We start from the raw sequence: 20,755 nt of genomic DNA, 5'->3' as shown, positions 1-20,755 counted from the left end.
ATAAACTAAACGTCAAAGAGCGTCGGTGCTTTTTGAGGTTATATTTGTTTGCTTGCAGATATTTTCTAGTAAAGCGTATGTTTGGTGATTATAATTATAAACGCTAACATTTAAAATGGCTAAGCATCATCCAGATTTAATTTTCTGCCGTAAACAGCCGGGTGTTGGTGAGTAAGGAAGTTTTGTTTGCTCTTAAAATCTTTTGTGGAAGTATCTATTTATTTTATGATAATTTTGTAATGTTTTTAGCTATCGGCCGTCTTTGTGAGAAATGTGATGGGAAGTGCGTGATCTGTGACTCGTATGTACGTCCGTGCACGTTGGTGCGAATCTGCGACGAATGCAACTATGGGTCCTACCAGGGCAGATGCGTTATTTGCGGCGGGCCCGGCGTCTCGGACGCTTATTATTGCAAAGAATGCACTATACAGGAGAAAGATGTAAGTATTGTACATGTTTAAAAGATTCACATAGCACATAATTACTTACCTTAAGTACTTACATTCTTCAACTGGTCTTTGTCATTATTTTTTTATTTTTTTTATTACATTATTAACTTAACATATTGTGTCAATGAATTTGGGGAATTCAAAACAAAGTTTTAGTGTTGGTTTCATTTTGATATCTTATAGCAAAATTAGGGTTATAGCTACCTATAACTTGTTCGGTTTTTTTTAACCATGTATAACTATTACTTACTATGAAATTAAATCCTCCAACCTCTTTGCCCCTCCTTCCCTTGAGGATACATGTGTGCTGCTAAGTTTTGTTTTAAATTAGTGATGAAAACAAAAAAATATTTTTTTTTTGCAGAGAGATGGATGTCCGAAGATTGTGAACTTAGGCAGTTCCAAGACAGATCTGTTCTATGAAAGGAAGAAATATGGATTCAGGAGACACTAGCAGCAATAAATTAGTACTTCATTACTGTGAATATGACCAGAGATACACATTCCTGCTTTTTTTTTATTTTTTTTTTTATTGGAGGGTTTTTTATATACAAACTAAATAAGTCACCCTCAAGTATTCACAACAAGTACAGCGGGCTTAGCACCATAAGCGCGTCCTCGCCTCGACATACGTCACCCGTCACTCTCTAATAATAATAATAACAAAGTTTATTGAGGTAAAATCTACGACACACATATACATTTACAACATTAAAATATACACACAGTACTGCACAGAAAGAGACAGATGATCTCTGTCGCGGCGAGAAAGAGTCTAGTGATAGAGTGCTAAGCCCACCGGTCGTTATATATTTTAAGGCTGTCTGCAATAGGGTAGTTTCCAACTAGTTAAATCAGTTACTTAAACATCAAAACTTGAAATTACTATGGAATTTGTATGAAAAAGCAACCTGTGACATCATAGAAATACGCGACAAATTGTCGCACTTTTCTACATTTTTCTTTATTGAAATTCATAAATAAGTTAAATATAAAAATGAAAACATTTTTTGTCACCTTTAGATCTATCTGTCTTTATTTAGTAATCAGAATTTCATAATTTATCTTTGACCTTGGAAACTACAAAACACTACTATTCTTACAAAAATTAATTAAACCTTTTTATGAGGGTCTGGACATGTTTGAGATGCATTGGAGAGAGATTGTTTAGGACAGGGAGAAGTGGAAGATCAGAGTGAAGGCCTTTGCCCAGCAATGGTACAATAAGGCTAGTAAAAAAAAAGTTTGCATGGCTAGTAGTAGCCAACAAGTGATTTTCAATGGACTCTGGACCTAGCAGGTTTATGTATATCTTTGAAGTCATAGCATTTAGAAGTACTGAAGTACTTATAACAATGGTGCTAATTCAAGTACTCACCGCCTAATTTTACTAGAAGTTATATCTGTCATTCTCTTATCCACCGAAAAGGAAAGGGACGGGGATTTGACGGGCATAAAACATATGGAACACTCGTCAATTTCAGGCAGAAATCTAAAACAGCCCTCTAAAAATTTATCATCGGCCAATAACCCGACAGAATTCAGTTGACAGTACATGTCAAGCAGGTTGCATACCAACGAGATAGGTATTTGATTCATCCTGGTTATTCATTCATTTTAAAATTAACAGCTGTCAATCATCCGTCCCTTTGCTTTTCGGCGGATAAGAAAATGACAGATGTAACTTTAAATATAATTAGGATGTGTCTGCAGGAATCGTGGCCATTATTAAGTTAATTTATAACATTAAGGCATTTGTAAAATTATAAATAGATATAACTGTCATTGTCAAGAAGATTCCTAGATGATGTAAAATACAATTCAAGACAGTTTCATGTAAGATGTGTTATTTTGAGGCAAATGTGTGTTAAAATATTGATTTTAGACTTAAATAATGCATTGAATTGCATAGAAAGTAAGATTTTTATCAATGTTTTGATATGTACATTCATTCAGTAAGTAATTATAGTGGAAAATATTAGATACTGGATGTAAATTGCCTGTCTATGTAGATAATACCACTTCTGTACTACTTGACTACTTGTGGCTCTGCCTACCCTGTTAGGTATTACGGGCGTCATGTGCCTATGTGTGTGTTAAGTAAACAGCATTTTTTTTAATAAACAAGTTTATTGCACTCCATTATTCTTTAATTGCGTCTATATCTATGGAATTTCGATAATACACCTATTTTATAACTACAATAAATAAACCACTACTAATTACAATAATTATTAATATTTACAAATATATTAAGCTTAATTAAAACTGCAAATAAACTCTACTTCATACAAGTGCAGCTAGTCAAACATTTGAATTATTGTCGAAAATTTAAACTAAGCACTAAAATTTAATATCTATAATAAATAGATAGAAGTTCTATCGTGTGGGTTGTGAGATGACTAACCCTATCAACCCTGGTCTCAGGGTTATTATTGAGCCGCCATAGGCCCCTGACGTGACTCATGTAACGACTACGTACTTACATCAGTAAGTAGTAACCGGGACCAACGGCTTAACGTGCCTTCCGAAGCACGGATCATCTTACTTTCGGACGATCAGGTGATCATCCTGTAATGTCCTAGCCAAACTAAAGAGCACAAAGAATATCAATATCTATAACAAACCTATTAAATTGCGATTCTTGAGTTCAATGCACATAGAGGCGGTACCGGGGGCGTAGATTACAGATTAATACTACGTATAGAACGGTACGGCGTGGTGGAGTATGCTCCATACCCCCTCCGGTTGATTGAGGGGAGGTCTGTGCCCAGCAGTGGGACGTATATAGGCAGTTTATGTTATGTTATAGAACGGTAACGGTAACAGCCTCCGTGGTCTAGTGGTTAGAGCGTTAGTCTCACGATCTGGAGGTCCGGGTTCGATTCCCGATGGGGACATTGTCGAAATCACTTTGTGAGACTGTCCTTTGTTTGGTAAGGACTTTTCAGGCTTGAATCACCTGATTGTCCGAAAAAGTAAGATGATTCCGTGCTTCGGAGGGCACGTTAAACCGTTGGTCCCGGCTATTAGCCGTAAAAACACCTCCACCAACCCGCAGTGGAGCAGCGTGGTGGAGTATGCTCCATACCCCCTCCGGTTGATTGAGGGGAGGCCTGTGCCCAGCTGTGGGACGTATATAGGCAGTTTATGTATGTATAGAACGGTAAGTCTCCCCCCCTCACCCCGCACCAATTCATATCGGGCGCCGACCTCACCCCCTCTGGGTTTACTCTAGAGCTTAAACAAATGAGACTGTTTCCAGCTGATGAGGCACATCATCATCAGCCGTACGACGCCCACTGCTGGCCTCCCCCAAGGATCTCCACGACGGTCGGTCCTGCGCTGCCCGCATCCAGCGGCTTCCCGCGACCTTCACCAGATCGTCGGTCCACCTTGTAGCGGGCCTACCCACTGAGCGTCGTCCGACACGTGGTCGCCATTCTAGAACCTTTCCGCCCCAGCGGCCATCGGTTCTCCTCGCTATGTGTCGTGCCCACTGCCACTTCAGCTTTGCAATTCTCCAAGCTGTGTAGGTGACTTTAGTTCTCCTGCGGATCTCCTCATTTCTGATTCGATCGAGCAGGGAAATACCGAGCATAGCTCTCTCCATTGCCCGCTGAGCGACACCGAGCCTCCTCACGAGACCCATAGTAAGCGGCCACGTCTCAGTGCCGTAGGTCATTACTGACAACACGCACTGGTCAAAGACTTTTGTCTTAAGACACTGAGGTATTTTGGACGAGAAGATATTCCGCAGCTTCCCGAACGCTGCCCATCCGAGTTGGATCCGACGACAGATCTCTTTTTCGAAGTTGGACTTACCTAACTGGATGATTTGTCCTAGGTAAATGTACTGGTCTACAACTTCGAGTGTAACGTTCCCAACCTGAACTGGAGTGGATGAGGCACAGTTGGTCCAAATATTTGCTAAAATTTGTCCAACTTTATTACAACTATAAGTCTCCACCAAATGACGCGAGTGTTGGTTCAAATGTTGGCTCAATTTTAACCAGCATAAACAAATGAGATGCCTAACTCCTACTGCTTCCAGCTGACGAGGCGGCAGGGTTCGTCCAAATGTTGGACTCGCTGGCCTGGTCGCTCGCTGCGTCGGAGTACGTCGGCCGTGCTGGGATGATGGGCGATCTCACACAAACCCTGGAACGTCAGGAAATTAATTAAGTATTCTTGAATCGGGAGACAATATTGGATATTGCACTTCTAGAAAAAAGAAAATTGTGTCTTAAGAGCCTAGAAGAAAGTGGAAAATCAAGGTACAGGAAAACAAGAACTACTATCCGAATGCTTTTGAAGTTTTGCTTCAAGAGGACTGATATCTTGACCGCGTCGTTGCTTACCATCAGGTTACATTACAATTATTATAATTATTTATATCACCAAATGGTGTGGCTACACTTATGCCATCTATTGTCGCGGAAAATGATATGGCGAGGGTCCCAACACCTTTAACCATCATCATGGACAAATGGGGAGCGCTGGGAGCCCTCACGGCACTCTGTTCCAAAACTATAAAATAATTATGTCACTAGAAGCCCTATCTCTATCAGCGGAGGCACACGTGGAAGTGTAGGTAGTTTTACAATTTTATTTTTTTAAATTGCATGCGAATTTCTGTTTTATTATACAAGTTTATAAGGTGTTTAAAACAGTGCACATGCAGCAGTAGGCTCTGCACGGTAATCGCGCCGCGCGCGACGCGAATTATATCGAGGCCTTTGACCAATAGCCGTTTGACGTCCATCTACGTAGATAGCATTTGTATCGTTTATTGGTCGAAGTGCTCAATATAATTCGCGCCGCGCGCGACGCGGTTGTCATGCAGACCCGGCAGGGGTCTTCACCGTCGCACTGACCTCGGCTTGGGCTTTTGGGCGGGCTTAGCCTGATGTCAGCTGAGTCCAAACACTTTCCTATGAACATCAACAGCATTAGTAACTTACGATCTCATTGCTGATGTTATGACGACATAAAAACTTCCTTCCACGCATTTTTTTTTTGCTTCCTTTGGATTCTGACTTATTTATTCTTCTATCGTGTGGGTTGTGAGGCGGATTACCCCAACCTTATCAACCCTGGTGTCAGGGTTATTACTGATCCGCCATAGGCCCCTGACATGACTCATGTAACGACTACTTAGGTACTTACATCAGTAAATAGTAACCGGGACCAACGGCTTAACGTGCCTTCCGAAGCACGGATCATCTTACTTTTGGACAATTAGGTGATCAGCCTGTAATGTGACAACCAAACTAAAGGTCACAAAGTGATTTTTGCGATTTGTCCCCACCGGGATTCGAACCCGGGACCTCCGGATCGTGGGCACAACGCTCAACCACTGGACCATGGAGGCCGTTATTTATTTATTTAGATAATGAAAAACATCACTCTCCTAAGTCGGTGGTGTTATCTTACTTAAGTAAGTACTTAATAATACAAACTTCAAAAACATCACAAACAACAAAAACCTACAATAATAATCTACAAAATAAATAACATTAACACCTTACTTACTTAAAAAAAATATGTAGCTGTTGTGACTTTAGTTTTGCAGAAGATTCAAATTCCATCATCATATCTCTGTTAATCCGCTAAGTAGTCCGCTAAATAGGGCCGCGTATTCAAATTTCAATTTCCAGTTCTAACTATATAATTCCAGGACCGTGCAATACAGGCTAGTGACATCGTAACGAATATCGAGAGGGATGATTCAGACCATGATTCTGAGCGGAAATTTCATGAAAATGTTAGTGTTTTTATAAATTATTTTCGTTTTTGATGATTTCTTTTTAGTTTGTTTGTTGTTTGTTTGTTTTTTATTATTTTCAATTCTATACATTTTCGATGGAAAATTCCACTTTGAACTGAATCATCCTCTCAGTAAGTATTATTCGTTATACTATGATGTCACTTACACCCCGTACAGTCATGCATGAGCAATATAATGTACTCACTTTAGGACTCTGTCGCACTAACATATTTGACATTTAGTGAGACTTACAGTTCAATTTGTCAAAAAAGTTAGTGTGACATGGTACCAAAGTGTATACGTACATATCAATGCTCGTGACCGTACGTATGGGTGTTAGTGATACCGTAACGTACTTATACTGAGGGGGATGATTCGGACCATGATTATGAGTTAATATCAAGTGGAATTGCCTATCGGAAATTTAATTAAAAATTTACTTTAATTATTTTCAGTTCCATACTTTTGCGACGGAAAATTCCACTTGATATCAACTCAAAATTATGTTACGAATCAGCCTTCAAAGTTTTCGTTACGATGTCACTAACACCTGTATGTCAGGGACCTATGACGGCTCAATAGCAACCCTGACTCCAATGCTAATGGAGTCGCTATGGAGTCGCTCATTGATGTCGCAACCCACACGAGAAAAGAAGAAAATTAGGGATGCCCTTTATTCAAAGACATGGAGCAATTGTTCATCCACTAGACCCAAAAGACTACAAGCAAAACACCAATCAGACTTAGACCAATCGACAATACTCACGAGTTAACATCCTCGAGTTTCTTCAGCAACCTCTCATTCTCCCTGCTAAGCAACTCCTGGTCTCTCAACAGCTGGTCCCTCACTCCAAACAGCTCGCTATTCTCTTGTCTTAGAGCTGAATTCTCTTCCATGTGAAGTTGTACCAACTCCACCAATTCTGACTGAGGCAGTTGCAGTAACTTGTTGGGCTCGATTTGTGTTGGGGTGTGCTTGCGTTGATCTGTCGAGGTAAGGGAAAAATGTAAGGAGATTAGTACCGGAAATGAGCGGCCCTAGTAAAATATTTAGGTGGAGCGAGACCTTAAAGTGGCCCCTAAAATAGAAAATTTTTCGATCAGTTTACAGCCACCGAAATTGCCCTATTTATTAAATCTTTTAAAAATGTTGTTTACGGCCGCCCTGTATGTGCAATTTAACCGATGACGTTAGGGCCTGTCCACATCACCACGGCACGACGTCGTCGCCGTGGAACGGTGCGGTGCCGTGGCGCGGCACGTTGCCGTAACGTGGGAATTTACGTTGCCGTACCGTAAAAATGTACCTCACGACACCGCAAAGTTACACGTTGCAGTGCCTTGTAAACTTTCGGTACATTCTTCACCAAATAAATAACAGTCTCGTTGTAGATATGGACCGCACAAAACGTATTCTGCTTCTGTTGTGTGTGTAACTTTGCGGTGTCGTGAGGTACATTTTTACGGTACGGCAACGTAAATTCCCACGTTACGGCAACGTGCCGCGCCACGGCACCGCACCGTTCCACGGCGACGACGTCGTGCCGTGGTGATGTGGACAGGCCCTTAGCTTGCGGCCAGGGTGAATCAGTCTTGGCTGATTTTGGCACTCTCCCTATTTCGCGCCAGGCGCGTTGGCACACCTCGCACCGACCTAGGGCCGCTACTGCCCATAATGCCCAAACAAGGAAAGAGAGGAAGGGAAAGACCATAGAGCTTATATGGAACAGATTAAAGAGAAGGCGAACGTCGTGTCTTATAAGGTGAAGAAATTGGTCTTTGATAGACAAGAATGGAGAATGCTACACCGACAACAGCGTGGCTCTTAAATTAGTGATGATGAAAGGCTGGTGCTTACAAGAGTCCATGTTGTAGTCCGTCTGCATGTGTAAAGCGGTCCGCAGATGCTGGTTCTCAGCCTGCAACGCTTCCACTTCTCTTTTCAAGCTCAGGATTAAGGCATCTCTTGCGTCCTGCAGGGAATATGGAATTAGAACTTGTCTAAGTACCTTTTTTTTAGAATTTCTAAGTTTTTTTTTGCAGCTTTTCCGCGGCTCTTTAAGTCGTTGGTCCCGGGCTACTAGCATAAACACCTCCACCAACCCACAGTGGAGCAGCGTGGTGGAGTATGCTCCATACCCCTTCCGGTTGATTGAGGGTAGGCCTTTGCCAAGCAGCGGGACGTGTATGGGCTGTTCATGTCTTTTTCCGCGGCTACACAGGTTGTAAGAAGCTGCAGTAGTTTTAAGCGGATGGGATGTTCAACAAAAATATACCTATTTATGTAAAAATTGACGATTCAAAGTGTAACTATGTTACCAATTGAGTTTGAATACCTATAACTTAAATATCACTTGTAGCTGCTTTTTTGACGTGACTTATTGTAGATTCGCCGCAAATGGCATTAACTACTTTGCCACACGAGAAAAGAGAGAAACATACCATTTTAACTATTGGTTTCGACTTGATCTTCTTTGCTCTGGCTGCGTACCGAAGGGTGTTTATCGTTTCGCTCATATTAGACCTCGTTGGAGCAATGCAGGCGATCTGAAGCAGAACGAACACATCATAATACGCTAGTTTCCAACTAGTCAACCAGACAATCAGGTGATCAGCCTATAATGTCCTAACCAAACTAGGGATGACAAATTGATTTTTGTCCCCACCGGGATTCGAACCTAGGACCTCCGGATCGCTCAACCACTGGACAACGGAGGCCGTTAGAAGATAAATGAAGTGTTTAAAGGTACTCACCATAAGAGTAACACCGTTGCCAGCAAGGCTGTCTGCTAACAGCTTCGTCAGCTTGCTGTCCCGGTATGGTATATGGCCTTTTTTTCTACCGTCACTTAGTTGAGCTATGCAGTAACCTGTGGGTTAAAGAGGGCTTCATCATCTCCTTATCATTATCCCGTTTTTCACAGGGTCCACTTACCTAACCTGAAGATTTGACAGGTCCGGTTTTGTACAGAAACGACTGCCTGTCTGACCTTCCAACCCGCGAAGGGAAAACCAGCCCAATACAGGTTAGGTCACATACCTCCGAAAGTGCATTTCTCGTGAATGTGGGTTCCCTCACCGCTGAGCACGTGATCATTTATTATGTTTTTTACTAGGTAAGTATTACGACAATTTACTAGTTATTACGAATATTACCTATTTAACAAAGAGATATAAGTTTACTTCACCCCCCTCGGTCTTACTTTAGTCTTCAATCGTATGGGCCTCAGGCACACAGATGCGCGTGTACGATAACGTCAATGTGTAGTGTCTGAGTAAAAGCAGGGCTTTTGTATGAAGTGTCTGAGGTGTGCCTAACCTGAAGATTTGTCAGTAAAATGTCTCACCTAAAACCATTAAACTCCTATTAATATTATTAGCTTCCTCTAGCGTCTTCCCGGTGCTGTTGGTGCGCTTTGTCATCTCGCTGCCGGCTAGATCGACGAAGTTGATCTTGCCGTGCGTGGAGCACGTGACGTCACCGGTGGTGCGCAGATCCCGGCGCACGCGCACGCAAAGTACTGTGTGCGAGCGAGACGAGTGCGCGTTCATCGCGTGCGCGCCCACCGCGCGATTACGCATGCCTGTGAAAAAATATGAACAGCTTTATACCTCCCACTGTTACCCCCTATCGACACTACGATGCTGGAGCATCGCTTAATTGCTTCAGGAGCTTCAGGTTAATTGACCATGAAACAACTGATTCAATTCAGAACTTCGTTTCCGAGAATCAAACCTGGCGAATGACGCAGAAATAAATAATGGTAAATTGAATGAAGTGTTGTTTACCTATTTTCTTTCGCACATAGGTACAGCATAATATATACTCATGTTGTCTTAAGAACTTTTTTTTTGACGTGACTTATTGTAGATTTGCCGCAGATGGCATTAACTACTTGACCGGAAAATGTCCGGAACGCAACGGACCTACATCAGCACAAACTTTAGGAGGAGACATGATTGAAATAGTTTGTAAAATATATTGAGGTTCATAAAGCGCCTTTGCCAAAAATAATGACTCCCCACCAGCTCGTAAAAGACCATTAGCGGTAAGCGCTGAAAGAGGGAAAAAGACGACCACACTGATGCGTGGAGGTTAGTACTTCGGCGGCGAGGGATGTGATCGGGGTACCGAACAGAGCACAAGTTGCTAGCCACAAGTTGGTAGTGTGACTAGGGATCGACGATCCACTTAACTCATGTTGGACGTTGTATGTATGCGTCTCGCTGTGTAAACTTCAATATCGCGTTTCAGGACTGCATTATTGAATGGTGGCGCCATCTGTTGCATGACGGTGGAACTAGCTGGCCAACTAGTTGGATTCGCCGCAGTACCAACATTGACCTTGCCGTACTGATGTTTATCAGTCTTATTTAGCATTTACCTTCCTCCAAGACAGCGAACAAGTCATCCAGCTCCTCACAATCCACAGTGAACAGGTTCTCCACATAGAACCCTCTGCTCTCCTTGGACCACCGCACCTGCAGTGGCTTGCGAGCGCTGCCCGGGTTCAGCAGATCTATCACCTGGAAACAATATTACCAGGACCTATTTAAAGCTTTTGAAATCATCTCAAAATTAGCTTCTGGGGGTCTCGAAAGGCTACATTGAAGCAATACATCTGAGAAAGCAATATTTCTATTGTGTAATTTGTCTTCTTCTTATCGTGTGGGTTGTGAGGTGGAATACCAGCCTCATCAACCCTGGTATCAGGGTTATGATTGAGCCGCCAAAGGCCTCTGACATTGCAATTTGTTAAAATTGAGCACTCACTTAAATATGCGCAAATGAATTACTATTGCAAATGAATTGCTACGAAGAACCGATCACATGTTGGCAGAATTAATAACAAAATAGAAGTGATTTCAAAAGTTTGAAATAGGAACTAATATTTTTTTTTCTATTATTTTTTATTTATTATAGGAACTATTGGAAACAAAAGAATAAAAGTAAAAAATAATGTGTTCTTAAGTGTGTTTTAAAATGGAAACACGGTGTTCCAAATTTAGATTTTGAAATTCAAATTGGTTATTACAAATTCGTTTTGGAAGACGTAGACGTTTTTGGTTTCGTGGAACGTGATATTATTCTTACCTTTTCATTGTAAATTTCTAAGAAAGACGCTTTCAGTATGAAGTGGCAGTCAGGTCGCTCGTTGATTAGCTGGAACAGGTACACAAACGAGCGTACCACCAGCCCGTGCTCCGGCGCATACGGACTCGTGCCGTTTTCCACCTGGAAGTGAGAATAATACAGAACTTTTTTACTCTATTTTTTTGCGTCTACAAACATTGTAGATTTCTTTTCTTATTTCTGACGTGTTAATGCAGATTATCCCGTTTTTCACATGGTTCGCTTATCTAACCTGAAGGGATACCTTACTTGGGGGATTAAAAAGGCCAAAGGCAATTCATCTAAGGGTAGTATTAATAAACTAATCTCAACTGAGACTGCCCTCAAGATGATGCTCAAGTCCTTGTTTTTATATAAGAACTGTCACATTGACATGATCTTGAGGGCAGTCTCGAAGCTGAGATTGGTTTATTAATACAACCCTAAAAAGCAATATCGCTATTTGATATTTGTTGATATGGCGCAGTTACTTTTACATGCGTAAATGAGAAATTGCATCATCATCCCCCTAGCATTATCCCGTTTTTCACAGGGTCCGCTTACCTAACCTGAAGATTTGGTACGTCCGGTTTTTTACAGAAGCGATTGCCTGTCTGACCTTCCAACCCGCGATGGGAAAACCAGCCCAAAACAGGTTAGGTCACATACCTCTGAATGTGGGTTACCTCGCGATGTTTTCCTTCACCGCTGAGCACGTGATAATCGTTTATAATCCAAACATGAATTCGAAAACAAATTCGACAATCATTGGTTTAGGCATATGCTGGATTCGAACCTGCGACCTCAAAGTGAGAGGCAAGCTCTACCAACTAACCCAAGAGGGTAAATGGGGTAGCAAAGTTTCTATGACTCTTTCATATTAGTTTTAAAGTAGAATTTCAAGCGAACGAAGTCGCGGGCAATAAGCTGGTAACAAATATTTTATTCTTTCTTTTTAAGATTTTCTTCTCGTCCTTGACCACATGGAACATTTATCTAGTCGACGTTGATGGTTTCAAAATATTTTCTATTAAATGTAGTCTGTTGATAAATGACAGGCTATCTTATGAAAAAATGCACAAATCGCGTGACATAAGGCGTTTCGTGGACATTTGTTGTTAGTCCGCCACCCTTACATTATATGCTGATAATTGTAATGTATTATAGTAATGGCTTCGATTTTTTTAAGTGCTTCTACACGTGGTAACAAACATTTACAATACAATACAATAAAGAAACGCTCTATACAGGGAGTTAGTGACATCGTAACGAAAGCTTTGAGGGATGATTCAGGCCATGATAATGAGTTGAAAACAAGAGCCGTAGCCCAATTATGGACTGTAATTTTTTTATGAATTTTCTGACTGAAAATTCCACTTCCAACTCAGAATCATGGTCTGCATCATTCCCTTAAGTTTTCGTTACGGTGTCACTAACACCCATACGTACTCGTATGGCTACCTGTATGTACTTGTACTGGGTGTTAGTGACATCGTAACGAATACTGAGGGGGATGATTCAGCTCATTATTCTGAGTTGATATCAAGAATTTTCATCACAAAAGTGTTTACACAAACGCAGTAACTGCTATCTACGTCTACGTACTACGTAATGTCAAAAGTGATAGATAGGTAGGGTGTTAGTGACACCGTAACGAATACTGAGGGGGATGAGTCACATCATGATTCTGAGTTAATAAGTATGTAGTGGAATTTTCCGTCGCAAATTCATGACTTTATTTGGTGTTTTTTGCGATGCAAAACACTAGATATTTATTCCAGAAATTAAAAAATCCTTTAACCTAATATTATTGATAGTTTCGAATCATTATATAGAATCCACTGTCAATCTGACCTTCCAATTCCAACCCTAAGGGAAAACCAACCCGATAACGAACGTAGTGTAGAAAGGCAAAGTATGTACGGTCACGAGCATTAATGTATATACACTTTGGTACCATGTCACATTAACTTTTTTGACAAATTACAGTTCAATTTGTCTCACTAAATGTCAAATATGTTAGTGCGACAGAGTCCTAAAGTGGGTACATTATATTGCTCATGACTGTACGTAAACTCGTGGTAATAATAAGAACCCACGTATATATTTTCTGTATACTGCATTGTATCGGGCGGCATCGATCGCTGACCAGCCGGTCGGAAGTAGGTATCTACTGCTGTCATTTGAGGTACAATTTGCTGCCGCGGAAAGAATAATTATACTATTTGTGCTCTAAATTTATCCAGTTTAAATACTTAGCTTGTGCATAATGAAATAGCGTATAGCGTATATTCAAGGCCAGAGTGAACAGGCACCTTCTGGGCGAGCTCGCTCCATCTTAGGCCTCGTCAATGCCTTCGGGCAAGTCTGGGGCCAAAAGCAAACCCACCTTTTTTTTTGACGTGACTTATTGTAGATTTGTCGCAGATGGCATTAACTACTTGGTCGGACAAATGGGGAGCGCTGAAGGCTCTCACCCGGACAACGTTTAAGACAACAGGCCTGAGAGTCCCCAGTTGGTCGCGAACCTCGGCTCAGGGCGTCGTCTGAGAGGAAAAATATTTGAAAGAATTAATCGACCCTAGTGGGTCGATAGCGGTAAGCGTCAGCGCTTGAGAGAAATCGTCGACCACGTCGGCGGGGTCGGTATCGGGGTCCTGAAGTGTTTGGTGTCGCGAGCTGATTGGCTGCCTCTATGGCTAGAGTAATCGGGTCGTCGGGATCTTATATTACGTCCTGCAAACCCATCAAAGGTAAAAAAAAGCTTGTAATGTTGATGTGCCTTTAAAGAAAATAGAAGTAATGGTTCTAATATCCGCTAATTCCATAGCCACGTAACTCGCTATTGTTATTATAGACATCACATCGCGCCTATGTTTGTTTAGCTTTGTCAAGCTAATTTCATGCGATGTGTGTAGATCGATATCAGAATTTTTCTATCAGTTTATTTTGTTTTATTTGATAAGGCCTCCGTGGACCAGTTGTTGAGCATTGCCCGGCTCACGATTCGGAGGTCCCGGGTTCGAATCCCGGTGGGGACATATCTCAAAAATCACTTTGTGATCCTTAGTTTGGTTAGAACATTACAGGCTGATCACCTGATTGTCCAAAAGTAAGATGAGCCGTGCTTCGGAGGGCACGTTAAGCCGTTGGCCCCGGTTACTACTTACTGATGTAAGTACGTAGTCGTTACATGAGTCATGTCAGGAGCCTATGGCGGCTCAGTAATAACCCTGGCACTAGGGTTGATGGGGTTGCTAATTCACCTTACAACCCACACGATAGAAGAAGAAGTTACGATAGTTCCATAAAGATATAGAATTGGAAATAACTTAAAAAAACACAAAAATTCATGAATTTTGCGATGTAAAATTCTACTTGATGATCTTGATATTAACTCGGAATCATGGTCTGAATCATCCCCCTCAGTATTCGTTACGATGTCACTAACACCCTGCATATTATTATAAATGACCAACCTACTAAGGGTTACTATTGAGTCGACAAAGGCCTAAAGGCAAAATTATATGTACTACTTGTAATGTACTATAAAGTAGCAGATGTCACACTGCGGGCGTTTGCCGTCTCGTCACGTGACGAGCGTGACGCCAGCAATGTGACGACTCTGGATGTAAGCAAATAGGTGGGAGTACTCACAAGTCCCGGAGGTCCGGTGAGCGTGTGTGTCTTCCCGCTGCCCGTTTGTCCGTAGCAGAAGGCTGTGCACGAGAATCCTTCCACTGCCATCTCCAAGAGACGCTTCACTCCCGAATACTCTAAGACGTCTTCCTGATGAGAAAATAACATAACATAAGCTCATAAGCTAATGAGGGATGAATGTACTTCTTCTTCTTCTTATCGTGTGGGTTGTGAGGTGAATTACCAACCTCATCAACCCTGGTGCCAGGGTTATTATTGAGCCGCCAAAGGCCCCTGACATGGCTCATGTAACGTACCTACATCAGTAAGTAGAACCGGGACCGATGGCTTAACGTGCCTTCCGAAGCACGGATCATCTTACTTTTGGACAATCAGGTGATCAACCTGTAATGTTCTAACCAAACTAGGGATCACAAAGTGATTTTTGTGATATGTCCCCACCGGGATTCGAACCCGGACCCAAACCCTATGTACCCCTGACTACCCCAATTGGGATATAGTTGTGAGCTTATCTAATTATGGTTCTATTCGTTGCAATTTCATAAAAATCATAAATTATTTATTTTCATAAAAACATGGTAACATAAGATCTTACAATCCTCCTTCCGATCTTCCTTCTATGTATTAACATACCTGCGTGGCTGCTGGTTCGAAGACGACATTATACGAGAAGACCTTGGGCTTCTGTCCCGGCGTAGAGCCGTGAACGACCACCTGTCCTTTGCCGGGGAACTCCAGCATTTCACGCTCGCCGGTCGAGCGCTCCTTGTCGTTTAGGGGTCGTACTCTGAAGGAAAATACAGTTTGAGTTTGCAACGGTGTCAACCGCAGAGTTCTTATTACAAATAAATACTGCTCGAGCATAGTCGGTGGGACTGAAATATGCACAAAACAGTTAACAAAACATAAAAAAGTTAGTTAAAGTTAACAGGCGGACTCGTTTAATTTAGGGCTAAGGGCATATCTCCCTAGTTTTTATGATCCGTGTTTTTTTTTATGAAAAAATATTTAACGACAGGTAGGTAGGTACATTTCTTTTGAATTTGAATAGAAGTACTGAGGTCATAGGCATATGGGGGGGGGAAGCCATGGTGGCGGGGGGGGGGGGGAAGCCATGGTGGCCACTGCAATTTAACGACTTAATTCTCTACGGAGATAGGTTGTCTGCGACCTGGTGACCTAAAATAAAAGCTAATCTCGAATCCGCTTCTTGACTTAGGTAACTATCAATTTAACCTCGTAAGCCCTGGGGTCCTCTGAGAAGGACCAAATAATTGTAGTCATAAAGGCCGAAGGTTTTGAAATAGTTTGTTCTAATAATCAACGAAGGTACTTTTAAAAGTACCAAAACTTTGCCTGTCAATTTAATTCAAACCTTTGCGCCGATTGAGAAAAAAAGTATTTTGTCTATGAACTAGTTCATTCAATTTCGTGAATAGGTGGCTTTAATAAAAAAGAAATATGTATCACTTGTCGTAATTTGTCATTTTATTGGTAAAGATGGCGCGCACACGGCGACGAGGCAAAAAAAAAATCAAGTTAATAATCGAATTTCGTAGTTTTTCATACACATTATTTTCAGAAATCGCAGGTAAGATAATAATCAACAACATGACATAGTTATTTTATCAATTTCGTATCGATATCGTTAGCAATATGAAAGCAAACTTTTTTAGTCCTTTGCAAGGGACTTTAGGTGCCATGTCCGGATATTTTTCAAAAAGTTTTTTAAATTGTTATATGTGATTAAATCATACCGATATAGACTGACTTGCTTACGTGATCTTATGATTAAAAAAACTACCGTCTTCATTTTATTTCCTTTTTCCTTCTAATGATGATCTAAACTGACACCATGAATTATTTTTTTTCCTAATAATATAAACCTAATGTACTTCCAGAGGGACTAATCACAAACTACATCATAAAAACTAAAACTCGTTACTTATTTTATATTTAAATATGTAAGTATATACACATATTTATGACGTACAAATAGGTATGTATGTTAATGAAAAAATACATAACCCTTTATAATAATAATATTTTTCAAATTTTACTAAAAGTAGTGACTTAAACCGGGAGTCCTTCTGGAAGAACTAAAAAAAAAACGTAATTTTTTCAAAAATGTCTTCTATTCATCCTTACATAGGTCTCCACTTAATTTGAACCCGATCGGATAACTCTAACACTTTAAAATTTGTACTTGAAGTGCTCGGCCTTTACGACTACAAAAATTTGGTCCTTTTCAAGGTACCACCGTCGTTTATTACTTCGAAATCGTAATTATGCTTCGGCGTTACGAGGATAATACGTATGGTCAAACTTCGTACCAACTTTCGTTATTAACACTTTCACTGTGTGTGACCCACATGTGAGACACATTTTCAATTATGAAGTTATAATTGATACGTGAGTGCACCACATGTGGGCCACATCCCCTTGTGAATTTATGGGCTTATCAAAGCTTGCACGTGTAGGTAAGTTTAAGTATTCGTTTTGAATTCGTAAATAAGTGAAAAAGAAATCGTTCAATAGGCATGGTATATGGTTTATTGATTTTAGGACAACTTCTACTTTCTAAATTTGAAATAATTATTCTACGAAAATAATGACAGTTGACGACAATTGATATGTCTATTATCATAACTAAACATTGGTGCTAATTCCTGTAAATACCATCTAATTTTATTTTAGGTTATATCTGTCATTTTCTTATCCGCCGAAAAGGAAAGGGACGGGTAATCGACAAGCATAAAATTTATGGAACACACGTCAATTTTAAACACAAATCTAAAACAACCGTCTAAAAATTCGCCCGGGTTATTCATTTATTTACTCATTCTTCCTAAAATTAAGAGCTGTCAATCATCCGTCCCTTTCCTTTTCGGCGGATAAGAAAATGACAGGTATAACTTAAAGTAAAATTAAGAGATGTCTGCAGGAATCGGGGCCATTATCTTTTATTTTAATAACTTGGAAACTCATTTTTCAACTTGTAAAAAAATCATCACCGCTCTAATGATAGGCACATCAATTTAATGACAAGCCGCCATTGCTAGCCCTTGATGACGTAAGTGTTACCATTAAATTGGTATCCCCAACATTCCAAGGACGTAAATTTTATTATTGAAAATTAATGAATTACTGACTAATTTATTTAATTCCTATTATTTGTCACATAGGTATAAAAAAATCATTAAAACTGTAAGTAAGTACGTAAATCTTTTACAAAATTTCCTTGCAGAGTAAGTTACGTAAGGGTATTTTACGTGGGGTGGGATGACGTCAGTTGGGCTAACATTGAAATGCTAGCTGTGAGTTTTGAGCATACCTGCCGGGTCAACCGCGCCGCGCGCGACGCGAATTACAGGTATTGAGCACTTCGACCAATAAACGATGCGAATGCTATCTACGTAGATGGACGTCAAACGGCTATTGGTTGAATGTCTCGATATGGTGCAAAGCCTACTTGGTTTTCGTATACCATCGCATGTATAGGCAATAGGCATACTTGCTTATCTATTATTTTTGACATGTGTTTCTTTTCCATTCGTTAATATGTGTATGTGCTATAAATAATTATAAACGTGTGTCCAAGGGGGTTGCGCGTGTAACGTGAGTGAAAGCTTTCAACTTAGCACAAAAATAGTAATATATTTTTGTTACTAATAATTTTCGTGACTTCCGACAGGAAATTTCACTTGATATCGACTCAGGATCATGATCTGAATCATACCCCTCAGTATTTATTATGGTGTCACTAACTCCCTATATGTACAGATGGCGTTGTACAGATAACATTACTTACCTTTTTTCTCATTGCTACTTACATAATTATTCAAAAAAAGGCATAAGCATATACAGGGTGTTAATGACGTCGTAACGAAAACTTTGTTTTTGAGTCGATATCAAGTGAAATTTTCCGTCGCAAAAGTATGAAACTGAAAATAATTAAAAAATACACTAAAATTTTTACGAATTTTCCGACAGGAAATTCCACTTGATATTAACACAGAATCATGGTCTGAATCATCCCCCTCAGTATTCGTTACGGTGTCACTAACACTCATACCATACAAATCGATTTCGACAAAATTGGTTGAATCGATCGATCTTCTTCTATCGTGTGGGTTGTGAGGTGGAGCACCAACCTCATCAACCCTGGTGTCAGGGTTACTATTGAGCCGCCAAAGGCCCCTGACATGACTCATATAACGACTACGTACTTACATCAGTAAGTAATAACCGGGACCAACGGCTTAACGTGCCTTCCGAAGCACGGATCTTTTTACTTTTTGGACAATCAGGTGATCAGCCTGTAATGTCCTAACCAAACTAGGGATCACAAAGTGATTTTTGTGATTTGTCCCCACCGGGATTCGAACCCGGGACCTCCGGATCGTGAGCCCAACGCTCAACCACTGGACCACGGAGACCGTTATTAATCGATCGATAATTTTATCACGTTGCGCACGTTAGTCCTGCTGGTGCATTCCAGAGAAATTTTTAACGTGACTTATTTTAGATTTGCCGCAAATGGCATTTAACTGCTTGGCCGGACAAATGGGACGCGCTGAGGGCCCTCACTCGGTACAAAATTTAAGAGAACAGAGAAGCCCAGGGCGTCGTCTGAGAGGGTAATATGCGAGAGAACTAATCAACCGATGGGCTGATAGCGGTAAGCGAAGAATGAGGGAAATCGTCGAGCACGCCGGCGGGGTCGGTATTGGGATCCTGAAGTGTAAGTGTTATGACAAAAAGTGAAGACACAGCTGAACGTGTTGTTTGTTTTTTTTTTAAGTACTTACAGCGTGACCAGTAGAAAAGTATCAAAATAAAAAAAAAATACTTGTTGCACACAGAGTAGGTTGAAACGCCCCCGCCCCCTTGCATCGCTTTTCTAGCTCTGTGTGTATCAAGCTTAATCGCTAACTTTTGTTCCGTAGAGACATTATTGACTTTTACTACGATACACGGTGTTCTATTTGAATGAAAATCGATTGAGCTATGTCCCGTTCCAAACTATTATGTCAACAACCTTACTACAGGCTTTTTCAACAATTACACAGTACCTACATACATTTTTCATAAAATGCTACAGATTAAAAAAGTGTATTCTAATTTTATAAAAACCGGCTGTAAAAAGCTTATACCATAAAAAGAATAAAATCATTTTTCTTTTCTAATTTAAGGCATTTAAAATATTTCGCTATTTTCTCTGACAAAAAGTGCCAGTTATCAACATACATACATGAAAAACGTTTTAAAATAAAATCTTTTTGATAAAAATCTTCTGAGAATAAGTACCCATCAATTAAAGAGAATGTAGTGTAACCCATTTTAATTTTACTCAGTTTGGACTTTCAAACTGACAGAAAATTACCACATATCTACACAAGATCACGGCTATTTCCTGTTGGTGTAAGGCAGACTGACCACGGAATTCCATCCACTACGAAAATATTCTTTCAAAAATTGGTAAGTCGATGTTATTTTCAGATTTTTTGTGAAAAATACTGACAAATCAAACGAAGAAGAAGAAAAGGAATGGTTTGGTTGGAAGAGGAAGACCTAGGCGTATTTACCGCGATCAGATCCAGAATGTATTAAAGAAAGGTCAATGGTACTCCGAAACGAGAGTGGTGTGCCAGGATCATAGTAAGTGGAATTCCATGGTCTCTGCCTGCCCCAACGGGCAATAGGCGTGATATTGGTGCCAATTCCAGCAGACACCATCTAATTTTATTTTAAGTTATACCT

The 20,755-nt window shown here is 40.5% G+C and overlaps 2 protein-coding genes across 3 annotated transcripts in view; one reads left to right on the top strand and one right to left on the bottom strand.

The window, feature by feature from the left end:
- The first annotated feature begins 16 nt into the window (after nucleotides 1-16).
- LOC126372199 (PHD finger-like domain-containing protein 5A) lies at nucleotides 17-17,944 on the top strand. 2 transcript variants are annotated; one of them, XR_007567123.1, is made up of 4 exons: nucleotides 17-167; nucleotides 250-440; nucleotides 814-1,845; nucleotides 17,690-17,944. XR_007567123.1 is itself a non-coding variant. In XM_050017866.1 (3 exons), exons 1-3 carry the CDS (start codon nucleotides 116-118, stop codon nucleotides 901-903), a joined length of 333 nt encoding a protein of 110 aa, XP_049873823.1. In that variant the 5' UTR covers nucleotides 17-115; the 3' UTR covers nucleotides 904-2,591. The 2 variants fall into 2 exon arrangements, 1 of the variants encoding a protein (XP_049873823.1); XM_050017866.1 differs by lacking the exon at nucleotides 17,690-17,944 and having other exon boundaries at nucleotides 814-2,591.
- LOC126372201 (kinesin-like protein KIF12) overlaps nucleotides 3,662-20,755 on the bottom strand; it is a 31,012-nt gene continuing 13,918 nt past the window's right edge. Inside the window, exons 5-14 of the mRNA XM_050017869.1 lie at nucleotides 15,626-15,779; nucleotides 14,990-15,121; nucleotides 11,315-11,455; nucleotides 10,605-10,746; nucleotides 9,567-9,803; nucleotides 8,974-9,089; nucleotides 8,662-8,766; nucleotides 8,078-8,192; nucleotides 6,986-7,205; nucleotides 3,662-4,610 (exon numbers count right to left, since the gene is read on the bottom strand). Coding sequence (XP_049873826.1) covers nucleotides 4,484-4,610; nucleotides 6,986-7,205; nucleotides 8,078-8,192; nucleotides 8,662-8,766; nucleotides 8,974-9,089; nucleotides 9,567-9,803; nucleotides 10,605-10,746; nucleotides 11,315-11,455; nucleotides 14,990-15,121; nucleotides 15,626-15,779 — 1,489 coding nt within the window. The 3' untranslated portion in view covers nucleotides 3,662-4,483. The remainder of the gene's footprint in view (nucleotides 4,611-6,985; nucleotides 7,206-8,077; nucleotides 8,193-8,661; nucleotides 8,767-8,973; nucleotides 9,090-9,566; nucleotides 9,804-10,604; nucleotides 10,747-11,314; nucleotides 11,456-14,989; nucleotides 15,122-15,625; nucleotides 15,780-20,755) is intronic.

This window comes from Pectinophora gossypiella, chromosome 13, assembly GCF_024362695.1.
Source record: "Pectinophora gossypiella chromosome 13, ilPecGoss1.1, whole genome shotgun sequence".
Taxonomy (NCBI): domain Eukaryota; kingdom Metazoa; phylum Arthropoda; class Insecta; order Lepidoptera; family Gelechiidae; genus Pectinophora; species Pectinophora gossypiella.
The sequence above is the reverse complement of the archived record's forward strand: the minus strand, read 5'-3'. Positions and strand labels throughout refer to the sequence as shown.

Excerpts from the sequence above, each read along its gene's own strand:
- LOC126372199 (XM_050017866.1), top strand. The coding sequence starts at position 116 with ATGGCTAAGCATCATCCAGATTTAATTTTCTGCCGTAAACAGCCGGGT. Across the intron at positions 168-249 it reads CCGTAAACAGCCGGGTGTTG|CTATCGGCCGTCTTTGTGAG; the intron begins GTGAGTAAGGAA and ends TAATGTTTTTAG. Across the intron at positions 441-813 it reads GCACTATACAGGAGAAAGAT|AGAGATGGATGTCCGAAGAT; the intron begins GTAAGTATTGTA and ends TTTTTTTTGCAG.